At 45.1% G+C, this 18,298-nt stretch overlaps 1 protein-coding gene across 11 annotated transcripts in view; it reads left to right on the forward strand.

The window, feature by feature from the left end:
• rapgef1b (Rap guanine nucleotide exchange factor (GEF) 1b) overlaps positions 1-18,293 on the forward strand; it is a 37,270-nt gene extending 18,977 nt beyond the window's left edge. Inside the window, exons 5-27 of one of the 11 annotated variants that reach the window (XM_069169116.1) lie at positions 34-122; positions 218-376; positions 896-946; positions 1,522-1,636; positions 1,774-1,954; positions 2,855-3,376; positions 4,289-4,491; positions 7,188-7,349; positions 9,251-9,397; positions 9,921-10,013; positions 11,026-11,111; positions 11,548-11,653; positions 12,380-12,455; positions 12,791-12,875; positions 13,805-13,897; positions 14,177-14,362; positions 15,686-15,770; positions 15,888-15,982; positions 16,076-16,154; positions 16,258-16,359; positions 16,489-16,586; positions 16,690-16,818; positions 17,042-18,293. In XM_069169116.1, coding sequence (XP_069025217.1) covers positions 34-122; positions 218-376; positions 896-946; positions 1,522-1,636; positions 1,774-1,954; positions 2,855-3,376; positions 4,289-4,491; positions 7,188-7,349; positions 9,251-9,397; positions 9,921-10,013; positions 11,026-11,111; positions 11,548-11,653; positions 12,380-12,455; positions 12,791-12,875; positions 13,805-13,897; positions 14,177-14,362; positions 15,686-15,770; positions 15,888-15,982; positions 16,076-16,154; positions 16,258-16,359; positions 16,489-16,586; positions 16,690-16,818; positions 17,042-17,192 — 3,093 coding nt within the window. In that variant the 3' untranslated portion in view covers positions 17,193-18,293. The remainder of the gene's footprint in view (positions 1-33; positions 123-217; positions 377-895; positions 947-1,521; positions 1,637-1,773; positions 1,955-2,854; positions 3,377-4,288; positions 4,492-7,187; positions 7,350-9,250; positions 9,398-9,920; positions 10,014-11,025; positions 11,112-11,547; positions 11,654-12,379; positions 12,456-12,790; positions 12,876-13,804; positions 13,898-14,176; positions 14,363-15,685; positions 15,771-15,887; positions 15,983-16,075; positions 16,155-16,257; positions 16,360-16,488; positions 16,587-16,689; positions 16,819-17,041) is intronic. The other 10 variants (XM_069169124.1, XM_069169151.1, XM_069169158.1 and 7 more) reach the window with 10 other exon arrangements.
• Positions 18,294-18,298: the final 5 nt, after the last annotated feature.

Below are 18,298 nucleotides of genomic sequence, written 5' to 3' on the forward strand. Positions count from 1 at the left end.
TATTTATAGAAACTGGCTGTGTTGTCCGAACAGGAATTGGTGAAGCTGACCATAGAGAAACAGGAGCAGCCGTCACCCACCACCCCGAACAAACCAGCACCGCCTGCGACCACGGTAGACAGGTGAGTTCAGAGCGTTCCCGCAGGAATACAAACATTCGGACGCTCAAATTTCGCCAGTCGCTCAAACGGCTTTTTTTTGTTTGGTGTGTGCGTAGCAGCGTGCCGTCGGAGGTGCCCTCGATAGATCGGGAGCAGGAGGTCTCCAATAAGACGGCTCCGGCAGCGACTCCTGCAGAATCTGCCCCTGAAGTACCCGATGAGGACGTAGCTCCTCCCAAACCTCCACTTCCTGAAGCCAAAATGGCAGAGCTCAGGTGAGAACGAAACACTGCAACTGCAGTTTTATACAGAGAGACTGCAGAATCTTTTCAAAGTTAATAATGAAATATTTATTATGTTCATCAGCCAGCAATTCAGGCTGAAGCCTCCGCTTCAGCAAAGAAGTGACTCAGAAGTAGTTTTACGACCTCCTCCTGTTTGGTGGCTTGATGGTGACAGAAATGATTTTGTGACACTGCAGCTGTTTCACTTTGAGTTCATTTATCTTTAAAACATTTTCTGAAAAATGCAGATTAAAGAAGGAGCTTTTTAAGATATGGATATAGAAGGGGACATTTTCACCAATTTTTTTTTTTTACATTTTCACCGATATAGAAATTGTCGGTTTTCTGATAGATAGATATTTCTCAGCCCGCGCACAGCTTTCACTCTTTGAGGTTTGTTTGTTGCTCTGCCTTTTCCTTCCTTCCTTCCTTCCTTCCTCTCTCTGCTGTCTCTCTCAATTTTTTATTTTTTTTTCCCATCTTTGGTTTCGCTTTGGATTCTGGAAACAGAGCACAGTTGAGTGCTGACGCTGGCCAAAGGAGACCCTCTCAGAAGGAGAAGTATGTCAGCCCCATAGGATCAGCCGTCTGCATAATAACATCCCACCCTTCCCCTCCACCTCTCCCCCCATAAAGCTTCTGGATTGGATGAAAGTGTTTTTTTTGTTTTTTTTTATTTGCATGGTTGCATCGTCCTAAAGTTTGTGTCATTCCTTGGGTATTTCCCCCGAAGATCCTCATCATCCAATCAGAAGACGGCCCAGTGCATGAGAGTGTATGACTGACCTATGAAGTGTTTTTTTTCCCGCTGGCCTCCATGTTCATGGTCGCTTCTGTTCGCTCGTCGTCCCCCCCTATTTTTTGACCCGATATTAACTCACCGAGAGAATTTAGGTTTGACAAGCAGGACGCCTTCACGTCATAGCTGAGAGAGGCTAACATGAAACACCCCCACTTTCATCCCACTACTCCACAGGAGGGATGATAATGTGCGTGTTCATGTATCTGTACATGGATTTTTGTGTACATACATGTGTGTTCTGCGTGCTTGCCTGATTGTCCTTGTTGACCTCTGGGACTGTAGCATCCAACATTACTGTTTTTGAATTGTGCTGTTTCCGTTTATCCGTCAATAGTCCTCCACCAGCTCTCCCCCCGAAGAAGCGCCAGTCGGCTCCCTCGCCGACACCGGTGGCGGTCGTCGCCCCGATGAGCCGCGGCTCCAGCCTGCCGTGCAGCGACCACAGACAGGTGAGGGATTCTCTTCATTATGGTGTCCTGCAACTTTCGTTTGAGACCATATCAACATAATGTGCAGCATAATAACATACACGTTAAGAAAATAAAAAGGAGATGAACTGAGGATCTGTCTGTGTTTGCGACTGCAGGACTACGAGCAGGAGTTCCTTCAGAGGCGTTTCTCCGGGGGGAGCCAGTCCTACGGGGGCGACTCTCCTCGGCTCTCTCCGTGCAGCAGCATGGGGAAACTCAGCAAGTCGGATGAGCAGCTTTCTTCCATGGAGCAGGACAGTGGTCAGTGTTCCCGTAACACCAGCTGTGAGACGCTCGGTAAGAAGACGAAGACGAGTTCAGGGACCGGGTTGTAAACATCTGAATTCAGTGCCGTATGCACTAATCAGTCCCGATCCGTCTGAATTTATTTAAGTATTGCAAAACATTATTTGCACTAAACAATTTCAATTCAATGAAGGCTGAGAAGCAAAAAAAAAAAAAAAAATGGAGGTTTTTACTGGGAGTGTAGTTAATGTTTACAACTTGTAGCTTCAAACAGTGAGATGAGCAGCATACCTTGAGAAATGTTGATATTAAATGTGTCTGCAACATTGATTGCCTACTCAGTTTATGCCTTCTTTTTGCCACGCTACCCGTTTCAAATACTAAAGTTTTCCGTGTATTCTGTATCTCTCAAATTGAGAAGTATAAAATATTGATATGATATTCACAGAATCATAACTGGGAGACTTTCCTAGTTTTGACATCAGCTAATTATTTCTCTGAAGAAGAGTCGACACTCCGCTGGGCTCGCTGAACTACAAAAATCTTCACAGTCCATTTGTGATCACAGAGACTTCACAGTGTGATATTTCTATTCTCTCAGACACCAGCTTTTAAAGAGCACATCGACGGGACAAAAAATTGCTAAAAGTTAACATAAAACTGTGAAGGAATTATCGTTGCTCCACCTGACGTAATCTACTCCTGGTGACGGATAATGGTTTAACCCACACACAGTCCCATTCTGTGCTGGTTTAATTGGAAAGCAACCAAAATATTTTTCTATACTACTTGTTGATGGAAAGTAGAGAAGAGATCAAATTATAATTAATATATTTTTCCTATATCATGTCGGTGCTGAAGTTAAAATATATACTGCAGTAAAGTTTTGAGTATGAGTGTATGGTCATGAAATTTAAACAAATGTTACCTTTTTTTTTCTGCCCTTTTCAGACAACACAGAGAACTACGACCCAGATTACGACTTCCTCCACCAGGACTTGTCAGTTGGGGATAACCTGCCTCCAATACCGGTCGGAGGCTGCCTGAGCCCGCTGCCCGAGTCCCACAGCGAGTCCTCCTCCCCTGTTCCCGGACAGCATCCCACACAGCCCCGCTTCAGCGCCCCTCCTTCCCAGCCTCCAGAATACTGGACCCCTCAACCCAATCAGACTAACCCCTTACAGTCCTCCCGCATCAGCGCGCCCCCGGCCCTGCCTATGAAGAAGCGACGCAGCACCCAGACGTCGCCCTTCCCCGACGGAGGGTCCAGGGTGCTGTACGAGCGCTACCCCTCCCAGTACGACAACCTGTCGGAGGAGGAGCTTCACCCTACGCCGCCATTCCCCCTTTTCACGCCCATCTCGCCCATGCCCCAGACGAACGGGGGCGTGTTCGTCGCCCAGTACATCGCCGGTGAGAACGCGGACGTCCCCGCCAGCCCACCGCCGCTGCCAGAGAAGAAGAGCAGACACAGTAAGTGAAGGGGAACAAAAGGGGACGTAATGAGGGAGCAATGAAGAGAAGAGAGAAGAAAGACCTTTGAATGAGATGACTGAATGGAGGGCACAGAGGCAGTAGGAGGGACAGTGAAGGGAGGAATAAAGGAGCGGATAAGTTGATTTTAGGAAAAGGACAGCGGGACGTTGGCCGCACTTCATCATCAGCTCATTGCAGCATAGCTTATGTCAAGGAAATATTCCTGTGTGAATAGAGGCAGGAAGTGAATACCAGGATGTGCTACAATGGGTTTGGCTCCAGGGGCATGTAGGGCAACATTTGGTCATTTCCTCACCCACCTGCTACATCACTTCCTGTCCAGCTACTGTGTTATGTCATTCTATACCGTTAGCCCTTCCTGCTTCTTCAAACAGTTTTCACAGTATACGACTGCATGCGTGTATAATTTCAAACTATAGGCAAAAAGGTACATTTTAAACGGACTTTACCCATCAATTTTACCCATCAAGTTATTTTTACTGGTCATGTTACTACTCACCCAGTAGAAATAGCTTTGTCACCTCTTGGAAAATAACTGATGATGTGATGGTGATGTCTTTAGGGTTGTCCAATCAGCACTTTTGAACAGAATACCTGCTTTTTGTGACTTTTGAATCACATGGGTGTTAAAACCACGCAGACGCAGGTCTAATGAAATATTGCAGTGAGTTTCATTTTGGGAAATATTGGAACCGGGATTTCTGGGGCTTAACCCGTACCCGGAATAAAAGGTCAGGAGATCTGAGCCTTTGCTGCTCCAGTTCTACTGTTCAAAGTAAAAAAAGAATTCCCTGGAAAAGGAAAACTGAATTACTGAAGTATTTTTAGGGCAAAATGTACTTGTGAAAATAAGTCCCTTCTTGACTTGGTTCCATCTCCCTCCTCCAGTCCTTCAGTACATGCAGTTTGTGGAAGACTACTCGGAGCCGCAGCCCTCCGTTTTCTACCAGATGCCGCAGAGTGAAAGCATCTACGAGCAGCGCAACAAGCGCTTCCAGGAGGTCTACGGCTTCAACGACTCCTTCAGCAGCACCGACTCGGTCCACGAGCCGCTGCTGCCTCCAGCACTACCGCCAAAACAAAGACAACTGGTGAGGAATCCCTCCTATGTGTGCGTGTGTGTTGACAGTCAGCCCCCTAAAGGACCGCAAGCCGGTTAGTTTGATATGGCGCCACGTCTCGTAAACTAGCGGTGGGTGAAGTAGATAAATAGCTGGGTTCACTCATTTGGACTGAAAGCTGTAATTTAAATTCCTTCAGTTAAGACCAGAACTTTGAGGCCGTGAAGGCTTCATTGATGAAACTATTAATTTATGAGATTACGTGTGTAATGACAAAGAGTGGTGTGAACACATGTGAACAATACAAAACAAGCGTCTGCGGTAGAGCTCGGTGCTGATCCCGGTGTCTTCGTGCTTCGTGCTGGCTGGGAAGAAAACAGTGGGAAAAGAAGGCCTAGTGCATTCTGGGTCTGAAGTACATTCCAGCGGTAATCCTCATCACTTCTCTCTCTAGCTTCCTCCTATCTTGTTATCTGCCTCACCTCTTCAGCTCCCCCTCCCTGCTCTCTCTATCTCTCCTCTTTGTTTTTTTTTTTTTGTTTTGTTTTTTTGGTCTTTGTAGCCGCAGCAGACATCCATGCGCACACGGAGGTGTTTGGTCGTTAGTGGGAGATAAAACCCGCCGTTATCAGATGCAGTCTACTTATCTTAATCTGAGGGTGGCGTCCGGGTTAATTGAGACAACCGCGCGACAGTGAGTCAGTGGGGAAGGGAGTGGAAGAGACGCGATCGGATAGGTCAGAGCCGGGGAGGGCACGCTGTGATTTTCAGATGAAACGTTTAGAGAACTTGTTTTCAAAAGCAGCTTCTTACTGTTTTACATTAGAACATTTCTGGTTACTTCCCATCAGATATTTTTGTTATTTTCTCTATGCTCTCACTGGCTTTCATGTGAGACAGAAGTACACACACTTCTGTGCCCCAATTACAGTTTAGCTGCATTTGAATTATAATCTAATGGCAGTTATGGGTTGATGTCTGGTGACTGTAAATCCCATCCGCTTAAACTGAACCCACAACAGTCCTGATGCAGCAGATAATCTCACTTTTTATGTGTTAAATATTACCTAAATATTTATGTAGTTGTGAATTTGCTAGCGGGCTTTAATATAACCTTTATGAAATGTTTAATGATGATGAAATAAAACAAGACATGTTCACCTTTTTCAAAGTTATAAGCAATCGCAACAAATTTGACTCACAAGTTAACATGATCATTTGATAAACTGAACACACACACACACACACAAAAACACACACACACACACACACACACACACACACACACACACACACACACACACACACACACACACACACACACCAACCACAGAATCAGATTAAACCTAACCAGGCAAGCCGATAAACCCCGAGTCATTTTCTCTGTTTTCCAATTTTTATCATTATAATGTAGACACTGACAACATTAAACTGACTTTTAAAGTTGCTGTGAAAATGTTTCTGACCTCTAAATTATCTGCAATTTCTGATGGCAGATGCATGTTTAACATGTCCTTGAAATTTTTTTTAATAAAATAAAAAAATGTACACTATAGCGTACAACATTGTTGAAACAACTTCAATTTACAGAGATGCCAGATTTCAAATGTTCAAATGTGCCGTGTTCAATATAACTCGTGCAGACAGAAAACCTGCATGTTTCCTGGGAGAAAATTCTTTACATGCTCATTTTCAATAAATATAATATATTATATATATATTATATTATATATAAATATTTGTGGACAGTAAACAGATGACGCGCTTCTCCAGGGTTTAGATAGAAGCACAGTTTCATAGCCCAGGGAAGAAAATAGACTTTGTGGCTGAGTGGCAGTCTATCCCGGCCACCTTAACTCTCCTCGTCCATTGTCCTCTTTCTGCCACCACAACTGTTTATTTTGAGCCGTGTTGCCCAGCTTTTTATTTTTATCATTCTTTTGTCTGAGCGCGCAGTCGAACCGAAGTCATCTCTGCTCCTGCTGCGAGGCCTAATCTGGCCTCATGTTTTGGACTTGATGAGCTCGTGGCCCAGTGGAATAAGCCTGTTTGCCTCCCCCCCATAAACCCATGTTCCAGGCTTACACGCTTTGGCGACTTTACACGGCTTTGCAAAAAAAAAAAAAAAAAAAGTCATTTCAGCTGCTTGGTGGATAAGGAAATGGGTGGAAAAAAAAAATCCAGAGCGGATCATATCGGCTCTGTTTAGACCGTGTTGTAGTTGGCCTGGTTTCTGTAAAGCCCTTAAAGCTAAGGACATTAAAAGGTTTATTGGACTGTCACTGTAGATATAAATGTGGGTAACCTGTAAACGTCACATGACCCTCCAGTAATTATGGTTTTCTAGGAAGAACTCTGACTTGAACTTTCGATTCATATTCAGTCGCACTCTTCTGCTCACTCCCTTCTCTGTTGTATTTAAATCTGCAGCCAGTGAGTTGATACTTCTCAACTGAACTACACGAATCCTCCTCAGCTTTCTCCACTTTAACTTCACTCCTCTGCTGCTGAACTTTGATTAATTCTGCTCTAATTCAGTCTTTGCTTACTAGTGTAATCAACTGTCCCCTCTTTTCTTCTTTCTCTCCCTTAACACTCCGTTTTCTCTCTTTGCCTCTTTCTTTAACCCCTCAATACTCTCACTCCCTCTCTGTTTAAAAAAAACAAACAACTTTTTCTTTCTATCTTTTTTTTTCTTTCTTTATTTGTCTTTGTTTCCTTCTCAGGCCTCCCACTCTTCTTCCCCTTCTTCCTCCTCCTCCTCTTCTCTCTCCTGCCACCTCCAGCCGTCTGTAGCGGCCATGGAGGAGGCGGGCTCGGGGCTGGGCCTCAGCATGTCCGTCTCTAACTCCTACCTGATTGGCCAGGCGTCCTTGACCACGCCCACGGTGAGTCGGCCCAACCTCCCTCTCCGCCGAACCCTCCCACCCCTCCCATTCTCCACTGTTGGCGTGGGTGCTGTGTGGTCCTGGACTGGTCCAGGGTTGACCTGACCTGTGTTGTGCTCCATATGTGATGCAGTCTGTTCCTCTGCCCCTGCACCCTTTGAGCTTTCTGACAGCGCCACACCTCAGGAGGCTGCTGGTTTTGGGTTGCCGTGTGGTCCTTGACTTTTGTTCATCCGCCCATCCTTGTGTGCATTTGTTCTGACTGTGTGACTTTGTTGTGTTTTTTTTTTTTTTTTTTTTTTTTTTTTTTTTTTTTTATCTGAGGCATTAGTTACTGTGTGATTAATGTTTGCTTTGCATGGTCATGATTGTGTGCAGTTATTTGTTGTGGTTTGTGCTGCCTCTGGTTAGCTAAGTGTGTTTGTGTGCTGCACTGAAGCATTCCTCCACGTGACAGGTAATATCAGACCCTTTCCCTCTTTTTAGAGACACAGTCATTGAGTTTTATGTCATTCTAATATCCCAAGAGACACTCAGGCCTTTGGTTGTGGACTATAAATTTTAAATGTAACTTTCTGCTGCTCAGACTGAAACGTTTCAACCATCAAAAGGTTCTTGTTAATGCATTAGCTTGTGCTATATTCCAGTTAGTTCAGGCCTGACCCCGGCCCCACAGCCCACATGCCGCTGTGTTAGTGTTCTGGTCAGTATTTTGACCCACGATGACCCCATCGTGTGTGAGTCACGCTAAGACATGATGCGGATCTCCCTCGGGATATCTGCACTGGAATGCATCACCATATGGACCTGATGGAAAACACATTCCCTCCGTTTCGACCGCTCGTCCTTTCGCTAGCTCCTTCTCCTCCTCCTCCTCCTCCTCCTCGTCTTCATCATCCTCCATCGTCGGTCACTCTTCTGCTGTCTCGTATCCATCCAGTCTGCCCCCCCTCTCCCTCCCATCACCGCCCGTGCTGTTAGCTCCTTCCACACCTCCCGGTTGTCTATTTCGTGGAATGTTTGCATTCCTCAACTCCATGATGGGCATGATGTTTGTTGTTGTTGTTGTGTGTGTGTGTGTGTGTGTGTGGGGGGGGGGTCATGCCACGAAAGGAAAGCTGTTGAGAGGAAAGAGAAAAATATTCAGTAGTCCACGGGATTTCTAGATTTTCATCAGAGTTGTCAAGACTTGTGCTGCAAAAAAAAAAAAGGCTTTAATTTCTCATCGTGTCCGTCTGTGCATAAACTCCTGTGTGTGTGTGTGTGTGTGGGGGGGGGGGTGTTCATCAGTGATCTTTGTGTGCACTGCTCTGTGCTGGTATGCCGAAAACAGGGCTGGTATGTGCAACGTGTTAAAACAGGTCACCGCTACCTCCCTGCTGCCAGGCATCTCTTCAGCTGGCCACGCGTATACACACACACACACACACACACACATTGTTACGACATCTCTTGTCGAAACACATACACATACCCCCGAGTTAATGCTAACTGATCTATGTCCTCATTAAATATGTCTTATTATACGTTATCTCACTGGAGATGTTTATGTTTCACTTTGGCTGTGTGTGTGTGTGTGTGTGTGTGTGTGTGTGTGTGTGTGTTTTACGTGTGTGTGTGTGTCGTGCGTATTTCGCGCGTATTTCATGTCCTGGCACATCACTCCCGTAGTCCAGGTTTTAATGGAGGTGTTGGAGAATGAGGTGAACCCCCCCCCCCCCCCCCCCCCCCCCCCCCCCCCCCCCCACACACACACACACACACACGCTGCCTCCTATTGTTCAGTTTCTTTTTCTATCTGCTCTGTCTTCTCCTCTCTGATCTCTTAGTCCTGGCCTTTATTTCTTTTATTTTTTATTTTTTTTTATCTTTCCTGCTTTCGTTCTTTCCACCAATCACAGAGCTTGGACCAGGTTGCCTTGACCAATGCCACCATTCTGGATGGCAGCGGGGGCGGGCCCAACGGTTCCCTGGCTGGCTCAATGGGCTCTGTGGCTGTCTGTCTTCCTTCCGAGTCTTCTCTCACTGACTCTCTCCACACCTCAGCGGTGAGCCGACAAAGGATAGACGCCGGAAGCACAAGCAGGGCACTGCTATGAGCCAGCTCCCTTAAGACGGATAATAAAATGTTCCCTCGGCAGATTGGCGTTAGATTACAGCTGTTTGGTGTTCAGTATTGTTGCTCAAATGATAATATAGTGACTCATTCACTCGGTGGCATCTTGTTGTCATTATCACAAACTGTCTGCTGTCTGATTATTGGTCTCAAAAGAATCCCAGTGGAGCATGTTGCACTGCATGTTCTTCTTGCCAGTAAATACTATTACCTTTTTATATATATATATATATATATATATATATATATATGATGCACTCCAGTGCCACCTGGTGGTCATGAGGATGCAGAGCTGAACAAACCCACCGCTCTCTGTAGAATACCAGACCATCGGCTAGCTGCTACCTCTTCTCCTTAGCCACACATTCACAGTCCACGTCTGCCACACCCTGCGCGCCCCCTCTCCTCCTCCGCCGCCTCACGCCTCGGTTTGTGTCCCTCCTCTTTTCCCATAGAGCGAGAGCGCGAATGACGAGGGCGGGGAGGGGGAGTATGTCAACTTGTACTCATCCAGCCAGGCCAATGGGGAGCTGCCTCTCTCCCTCAGAGTAAGTAGCTGACCGCCACGGGTGAAAGGTCAATTCCATTCGCACGTCCCATCACTTCAGGGTATGAATCGGTTTCGAACCCGATTGTGGGGATTTGACGTGAGCAGGCAGATGTCACGCTCGCATCTGTTGCACCGAGCAGCTCGTATTGATTCATCCCCTGGACGGATGGCGCTGACATGGAATGTGACCGCGGCCAAACCTGACTGAGCGTTACTTAAGGTTCACAGGTTTGCCTGCAGAAGGGCCTTGCGTGCTCTGTTTGGTGTCTGTGGAAAAGATGTGCGTCTGTATGTTGTTTCAACTGCCTGGCTGGTGATTTCTGTCTCTTCTGGCTGCGCTTCATTTGTAACAAGCATTTAACCTCGTTCCGATCCCACACCTGACGTGTCGCTGCTCCAAAAAAAAAAAAAAAAAAAAAAGGGATTCTTGATGGTTCACTGGTTTTAAATTTTCCAATAACATTCCCCATAACAATTTGTGTGCACCTGTGCATGTGTGACAGCTTCTGTGTGTGTGTGGGGTTGTGTTTGTGTTCCCTTGGGCCAGCTTGTGCATTTGGGGTGTATATTAGGCATGTTGGGATGAGGTTTGTGTAAATGTGAGAGAGGGAGTGGAGGACGATGTGTGGTTGTATTCGTAGTTGTGCTTTTGGTGCGGTTTCAGTGACTTCTGTGACCTGTGGTGTCGTTCTGTTTCGGGTCTCATCTGTCGGGTTTTCCTTGCTCATGCTGAAGGAAAAGCTGCATTTTACCCATCAGCCCATTAATCTGCGTCAACACTAATAGGGATAACATCCTTTCGTCAACATAGTGATAATCATCTGCATAAAGCATCCATCTTCCCCTCCACCGAACGTGTTGCATGAGATCCCGCTGGTTCATACGATCTCATCGACAGCCGGCTTCCTGTCACCGCATGGAACCATTCACCAACGATGTTCCACGTAAGCCACAGGGCAGAGGCTCATTGGTGGGTTTTTTTCATTTTGTTTTTTTCATTCATTGATTAGGAAACGATTGCAGCTGATGATGGACTTCAAGACCCCGCCCCTCAGATACCATCCACCAATAGCAAAGAGGCTTTGGATAAGGAAAGGTAAGAGTCACGGTGTATACATCCTATAAGTGATACACACAGCGTCTCAAATAAATGGGTTAAAATGTGTATTATAGACTTAGATTTAAAGTGAACTGTATTTGTAGTTAGTCTAAAAGAAATGGCCACACTTATAATGATGCATAAATGAGCTGTCAGTCATCTTTTTTTTTTCTGAGGTGCTCTTGAAGCCGTTTCACACACTTCCATAAAAAGAAAAACATCAAATCGTCATATTTTAGAAGCCGTCATCAATAAATTTTTGTCCTTTTTTGCTTGTAAAATAACTGAAATGATGACTCGGTTATCGATGTAATAAATAACCAACAATCGTTGCAATTCTAGCATGCAGTATGGATTTGGAACATGTCTGTTGTCACCGCTGCCTCTGAAAGATGTGTTTCTGTGTTGACGTCGTCTGGTTGTGTGTCCGCAGGAGGCAGAAGTCCACAGAATCGGCTGGCAGCGACGAGGAAGACGTGGACGAGCTCTCCCTCATAGACCACAAGGAGATTATGAGCAGGATAACACTAAAACAAGAAGTAAGACAACAACCGCTGCCGTGTCCTGTTTTTAGAAATGTGCTGTGACAGAACTGTGCAGCAGCACCAGCATACAAAGCACATTTTATCCTGATAGTCCACCTCAGGCTAAAGGTCACCGGGAGTCACTCGGATGTGAAATCAGATCCCGAGTTGTATCACTGATGGCCATTGCTGCCCTCTGGAGTTAAATCCCTGAAACTGCAGAGCTGAAACTGCCAAACCGCCTCCCTCCTCCTCCTCCTCCTTCTCGTCCTCTTCCTCCTCCTCCTCCTCCTCCTCCTCCCTCTCCAACGCATCCTCCTCCTTCTTTGTCCTGTGTGGTGCAGTCTGATATACAGATGTGTGAAAATGCTGGTCGCCACTCTGCAAGGTTAGGGACAATGTGACAGCAATGATTCACAGAAGGAGATCAGACATGCAAGCAGGGAAGATTTATATCTTGTGATGACATTTGGAGGGGTTACAGAGGAAGTAGTGCAGTGGTGGAGATTTTATCACACACAAGTCTTGACTTTTTCTCCGTCATCAGAGGAGCTGGTGCAGGACAGGGAGGGTTGAAGGGGGAGGAGGGAATGTGCATGCTACAGTTTGGGCTAGACTGCATCACCACACATCAACTCTGACCACTCTTTTCCTCTCCTGCTTTCAGTCATCGTCCACCTCTCCATATTTCTGTCCCGTTTATCATTTTGCGCCTCGCTCACTCTTCTTCATTTTTCCCAGAATGACGATGGCCCTGACGTTCGTGCTGGATCAGGAGACATCCTGTTAGTCCACGCTACAGAAACAGACCGCAAAGGTACAGTAAGACTCATGTTGAATACGTGCAGTATGTTACTGGGTCACTGGCACAGCTTTGTTTTGCCAGCTCAACAGATCTGCATTCATCTGACATTCAGAGACAGATTTATTTATATTTGTAAAGTGTGATTCTTTAATTTGACTGATGTCTTTTCTGAGCAGCATTTTAAATAGCCTCAGTCTGTCTGCGCTTCCGTTATTTGCAGTGTTGTCAGTCTGAGTATGTAGCCTTCACATTTGATGCCGTGTTGTCAGCTCTAATTAGTTAACTTAAAGCTCTGGCTGCACATCAACTGAAATATGCTGATTTTGCTTCTGCTTTTTCCTCGACAGATCTTGTTTTGTACTGTGAAGCCTTTCTGACTACATATAGGACTTTTATAACCCCAGAGGACCTCATTAAGAAGCTACACTACAGATATCCTTTTCAAATCACTCAACATGTCACTCTGAGCTTTAATCGCATTTTTTATTTTTTCATTTTGTTGGCAGAAGGCTGTTTTTCTGGCTTTAATCCTTATTTACCAAGGAAAGACTTGTTTATCTTGTTTGCTCGTATTTGGATCTTTCAGTTGAAAGCGTTCATAGACGGAGACCTCCAGTTCAACTGTAATCCTCATCTGATGGATGCTGAAGGCTAAATTGCTACTGAGAATATCGGGGCTGTTTTCGATTGTGTGCCTTTCTCATTGGCACCTCAAAAGAGTGTGTCATGACCTTTGACCTTGAAGATTTACCCACCTATGATCTGAATGACAGACTCTCCTACTACAGGATTCGTCTCTGATATTTTGTCATTGCTTTGGAGAGCTGAATTAATTGTTCAATAAACAGAAAATGAATCAGCAATTATTTTAATTTTCAATTTAATTGTAATGTTTCTAAATTTATGTGACTGTAAACTAACTGTTGGTTTGACCCATGAAGAAATCTGAAGATACCAACTGCGCTTTTTTGCCTTTTTCTGCCATTTTAAAGATACAAAAAAATTAATCATTTGACTGAGAGTATAATCAGCAGAAGAACTGATCATAAGATAACGGTTAGTGGCAGGTCTGTTGTTTTTACTGCATGAATTAAGGAGCGGCACATTAGTGACAATGGTTGGTGTGTAATGATGGATAATATTTATACAAATCAATGAGCTTGAGAGAGAAGCCTTCAGACTAGATGGAAGTAAGTAAATTTGTAGCACTACAACATATTTTAAGAGCAAAACTTCATCCATCTCATCCTTTAATTTAATATCATATGTGAATAAAAAGCTGCGGTCTTTCAACAAAGAATGATGTTGAATTTTGTATTCCACACATAGAATTGTTTTCATTGTCCTTGACCACAAAGCACATATACCACGTTCTGCCACAGTCCGGACACCTTCAAGAAACGAGTCAGCAAGAACACCTTCTTTGTGCTGGTTCGTGTGGTGGATGAGTTGTGGTGAGTAGGACTGTGTTGTTTTTCTATGAATCACTTGCACATGCCGACATCTTGGAAGGAAGATAACACACTTTGTACGCACTGTTTAAATTAGATCTTAGATCAGTGGCACTCACCTGCTGGGTAAGTTTGAGTGAAAACAACAACAACAACAAAAATCAAACAGAATTTCTGATTCTGTGCTTTTATTTTGAAAGACTACACTTCTCTTGGCTGCTGCAGGCAAATCCCTAATTTGACCAATTTTTCTCTTCCTGTCCTCCTTCCTCTGACCTGCAGCCTGGTGGAGCTGACGGAGGACATCTTGAAACAGCTCATGGACCTGGTGTTCACGCTGGTGTGTAACGGCGAGCTCAGCCTCGCCCGCGTGCTCCGCAAGAACATCCTGGATAAGGTGGAGCAAAAGAAGCTGCTGCGCTACACTAACTCCCTCAAGCCCCTCGCTGCCCGAGGGGTCTCTGCAAGGTACTGTGGTGTTACTGTGGTGATACTCAAAGCCTCTCTTGAAGCCATTCTTATGCAGGTACCCTTGAAGATAGTATGCCGTGTTTAGTGTATTGTCAGAAATCACAGAATATGAATCGGTAAAATCCTTCCCAGATGATGCTCTTATAATGGCTGCCCTTAAACGTTTGATGTTTCCAAGGAATTCAATATCAACACATGCTGCAGTAAGCCAGATTACATTCGGAAAACATTTTTGGCTTGCTCGCTTTCATCAGTGTCCGAGATGGGTTTCCTGTCAATTGATCAATCATCACGTGACTGAACTGTTTTTGTGGGCGGATATTCAAGGAAATATAATACACGGGTAGCCATCTTTTGATTTCTACCCAAAAGGTAGAACAAGTAAAACAATCAGTGCATCACATCCTCCATATCATGATCATCTGAAACATTCGTCTTGAAATATGATTGAAAATGTGGCATGTTCAAATTCTTATTTTTAATATGAATTTGCATACAGAGCACAGGCTGGAGACTCGAGTCGCAGATAAGAACAGTTTGGTGACTTGAATGACACGAAGCTGATCAGGATTACAGCGTCCAGGCTAACTATTTCAAATGGGCAGAGCTGGTAGAACCTAACAACCAATCACAGGCAGAGCCTCCCTGCTGCTGATCCAATGTAGCACCAGCAGTGTGTGAATGTGAGAGGGAACAGAGGGAAGTCTGAGGACATCTTGTGGACAGACGGAGAACAGGAACGACTTGAAGGCTTAATAGAAAATGCACAGGAAGAGGGAACTTGGCTGAAGAGATGGACATGGGGTGTATTTGGGGTTCATATTAGGCATGATGGGATGAGATTTATGTAAATGTGAAAGAGAGGGAGAGCAGAGGAGATGATATACGGAAGTGTGGTTGTATTTTTAGTTCTGCTTTTGGTGCAGATTTAGTGCAAGTGAGTTATACCTGCTGTTCATCTGAGCAGAAACAGGACTGCAGCAGTAACCGTGATACTTTAGACCAAATCTCATATTCACCCTAGAAGTATACAAAAATGTACAAAGTACACGGGTATAAAATATCACAACCAACTTTTCAAACATTTTTATTTCAAATCTTCCAACTTGAACCATCAGTGAGTAAAAAGGTTGAATCCTCAGCCTTGGTATTAATATTTAAAGATAAACCTCATTAAAATAAATGGCCTCGGCTATGCATAAAAAATAAGACTCTCACAAATCACACCACGCAGAAGTATCGAGCTCTGTGGCTGCAGTAAATCTGCCGTGTTTTAACTGCAGTTGAAGACATCGGTTAACAATCAGTGTGTTTCAACAGGCCTGGAACTCTTCACGACTTCCGCAGCCACGAGATTGCTGATCAGCTCACTCTTCTTGATGCTGAACTTTTCTATAAAATTGAGGTACGGTGGTTTCTTCGTGTTCATCCTCCATCTGTCTGTTGACTGTGATTGTGGGTTGTTTTTTTTTACACTGAGTTGGCCCCTAACTTTTCCTCCGCTCTACTGTTTTTCCGTCAGATTCCCGAAGTTCTCCTTTGGGCCAAAGAGCAGAATGAGGAGAAGAGTCCGAACCTGACTCAGTTCACAGAGCACTTTAACAACATGAGCTATTGGTGAGAGAAAATCAACATCTTCCTCTCCTGGCTTTCCTCTCATCCCATCCCTCCTTCATGAATGCTGACAGTCTGTTTCTCTTCCTCCCACAGGGTCCGCTCTTTGATAATTCAGCAGGAGAAAGCCCAAGACAGAGAGAAACTGCTGCTCAAGTTCATTAAGATAATGAAGGTTAGTTACCTTTCTTTTAAAAAACTTGTGCAGGTTTGTCGTTGTTACAGCATTTAACATTTATGCTTTTTTTTTAATTTTATTTTTTTTATTATTATTACAGCACTTAAGAAAGTTGAATAATTTCAATTCCTACTTGGCAATACTGTCCGCCCTGGACTCGGCTCCTATCAGGAGATTGGAGTGGCAGAAACAGACCTCAGAGGTGAGAGCACCGTGATCAAAATCTACACTTCGCCTCTTTATTTATTTATGGCAAGTGTCATGGATATTCATATATTCGTGTTCTGTTATGTTATGTCTCACTTCACCCCCCCCCGATTCCCTTCGTCAGGGATTGGAGGAGTATTGCACGCTGATCGATAGCTCCTCCTCCTTCAGAGCATACCGAGCTGCTCTGGCTGAAGTGGAGCCCCCGTGCATCCCGTACCTGTGAGTAGATGTGCAGGTTTGAACGCACACAGGTCTGCTGTTCGACCGTTGTTTATTTTGGCTCTCTTCCTCTTCCTCCTCCTCCTCTTCCTCTTCCTCACAGGGGTCTCATCCTCCAGGACCTGACCTTTGTCCACCTGGGTAACCCTGACCTCATCGACGGTAAGGTGAACTTCTCCAAACGCTGGCAGCAGTTCAACATTCTGGACAGCATGCGGCGCTTCCAGCAAGTGTAAGTCCACCGGGATACGTTTTTATAAATATGAATAGAAACCATCAATCACAGTCATAAATGTCATCATTTATTTGCCACTGGTAGGATCGTCGATGTGTGCCCGCCCGCATTGTTTTTCATTAAGTTTTAATATCATAAAGCATCGCTGTCGTCTCCACACGGGCTGCTTGTTTTCTCAGTAATGAATTACTGCACTTCTCAAACCTTCCTCTGATCTCAGGCATTATGAGCTGAAGCGCAACGAAGACATCGTCTCGTTCTTCAACGACTTCAGCGACCACCTGGCTGAGGAGGCGCTGTGGGAGCTGTCGCTGAAGATAAAGCCCAGGAACATTGCCAGGCGCAAGACGGACCGCGAGGAGAAGACCTAGGGCCGGCCCGCGGGCCTCTGACACTGACCTCCAACTGTGCTTCATGACACTAACTCCACTTTACTACAGACTGAGAGAGAGAGAGAGAGACGAATGGAAGCTTTCCGCTGAAGCTGACGGGAGACTCATTGCGGGGAATCCAGAACAAACTACAGACAACCGAAGCGACGCCGAGGTTTACAAAGAGCTCTGCTGCTCTGGGAGATTATAATTGGGATTACTGCGGCGCCGGCATTTAGACGGGGGAGAGATTCAGTGACTACGGTGGAGCGAGAGGAAGCCCGGTGCCAAGGAGGAGAGAGAGGAATCACACAGAGCGGACAGGGAGACACTACAGAAACCACCAAAACTCTGCTCCCTGGGCTCTCCATTTTAGCGTGGGGCTGTTGGCGTGTGCGTGAGATTGAGCTGAATGGTCCATTATACTCTCCAAGCCGCTCCTTCCTCTTCCTTATGTATGTGCCATTTGTCGGTCATCTTCTGCAGCCCTCTACCTGACTCGAGAGTTCCCCTCAAACCAGCAGAAGCTCGAGAAAGCAGCCTGCCGCGAACTGTGACGTCGGCACGCAGGCCGCCGAGAGCCTGCTGTGACTGTGAGGGGACGGGAACTTGAAGAGAGGATGGCCATTATAGACTGGAAACCTACGAGTTTGTTTTGAAACATTTTGTGTAAGAATCATGTATGGTTATGAAATGTATTATATACAGTGCTCCTTTTGTTCTTAAAAAGGATGTTTATGCTTATGAGAAGAGCTTAGCTTCTCCCAAGTGCCATACGTATGTGCACTAAAAAAAGCAAAGCAAAAAAAACACGAAGATAAATTACTAAAGATGCTGTGATATATGTATGTCATACTGAATCATTCGAGTGCCGTATTCAAGTGTAGAGAACCATCAGGCAATCACAATCATGTCCCGGTCATGTCGGTGTGTGAACGCGTGTTTGTGTGTGACTGAAGTCCTCGGTGACTCGTGTGTTTGTCATTCCAAAAATGTGCTGTAGTAAACTCATTTTTGATTCCTTTTTGGGATAATGGTCAAAAAGCAACACATCACACTGTGCTCTCAAACTCCAATAAAACAAACAGCTCTGTTTCTATACGCTT

Source organism: Embiotoca jacksoni, unplaced genomic scaffold (genome assembly GCF_022577435.1).
Source record: "Embiotoca jacksoni isolate LCO1_2020_lvr unplaced genomic scaffold, fEmbJac1.0.p SCAF_10, whole genome shotgun sequence".
NCBI lineage: Eukaryota > Metazoa > Chordata > Actinopteri > Embiotocidae > Embiotoca > Embiotoca jacksoni.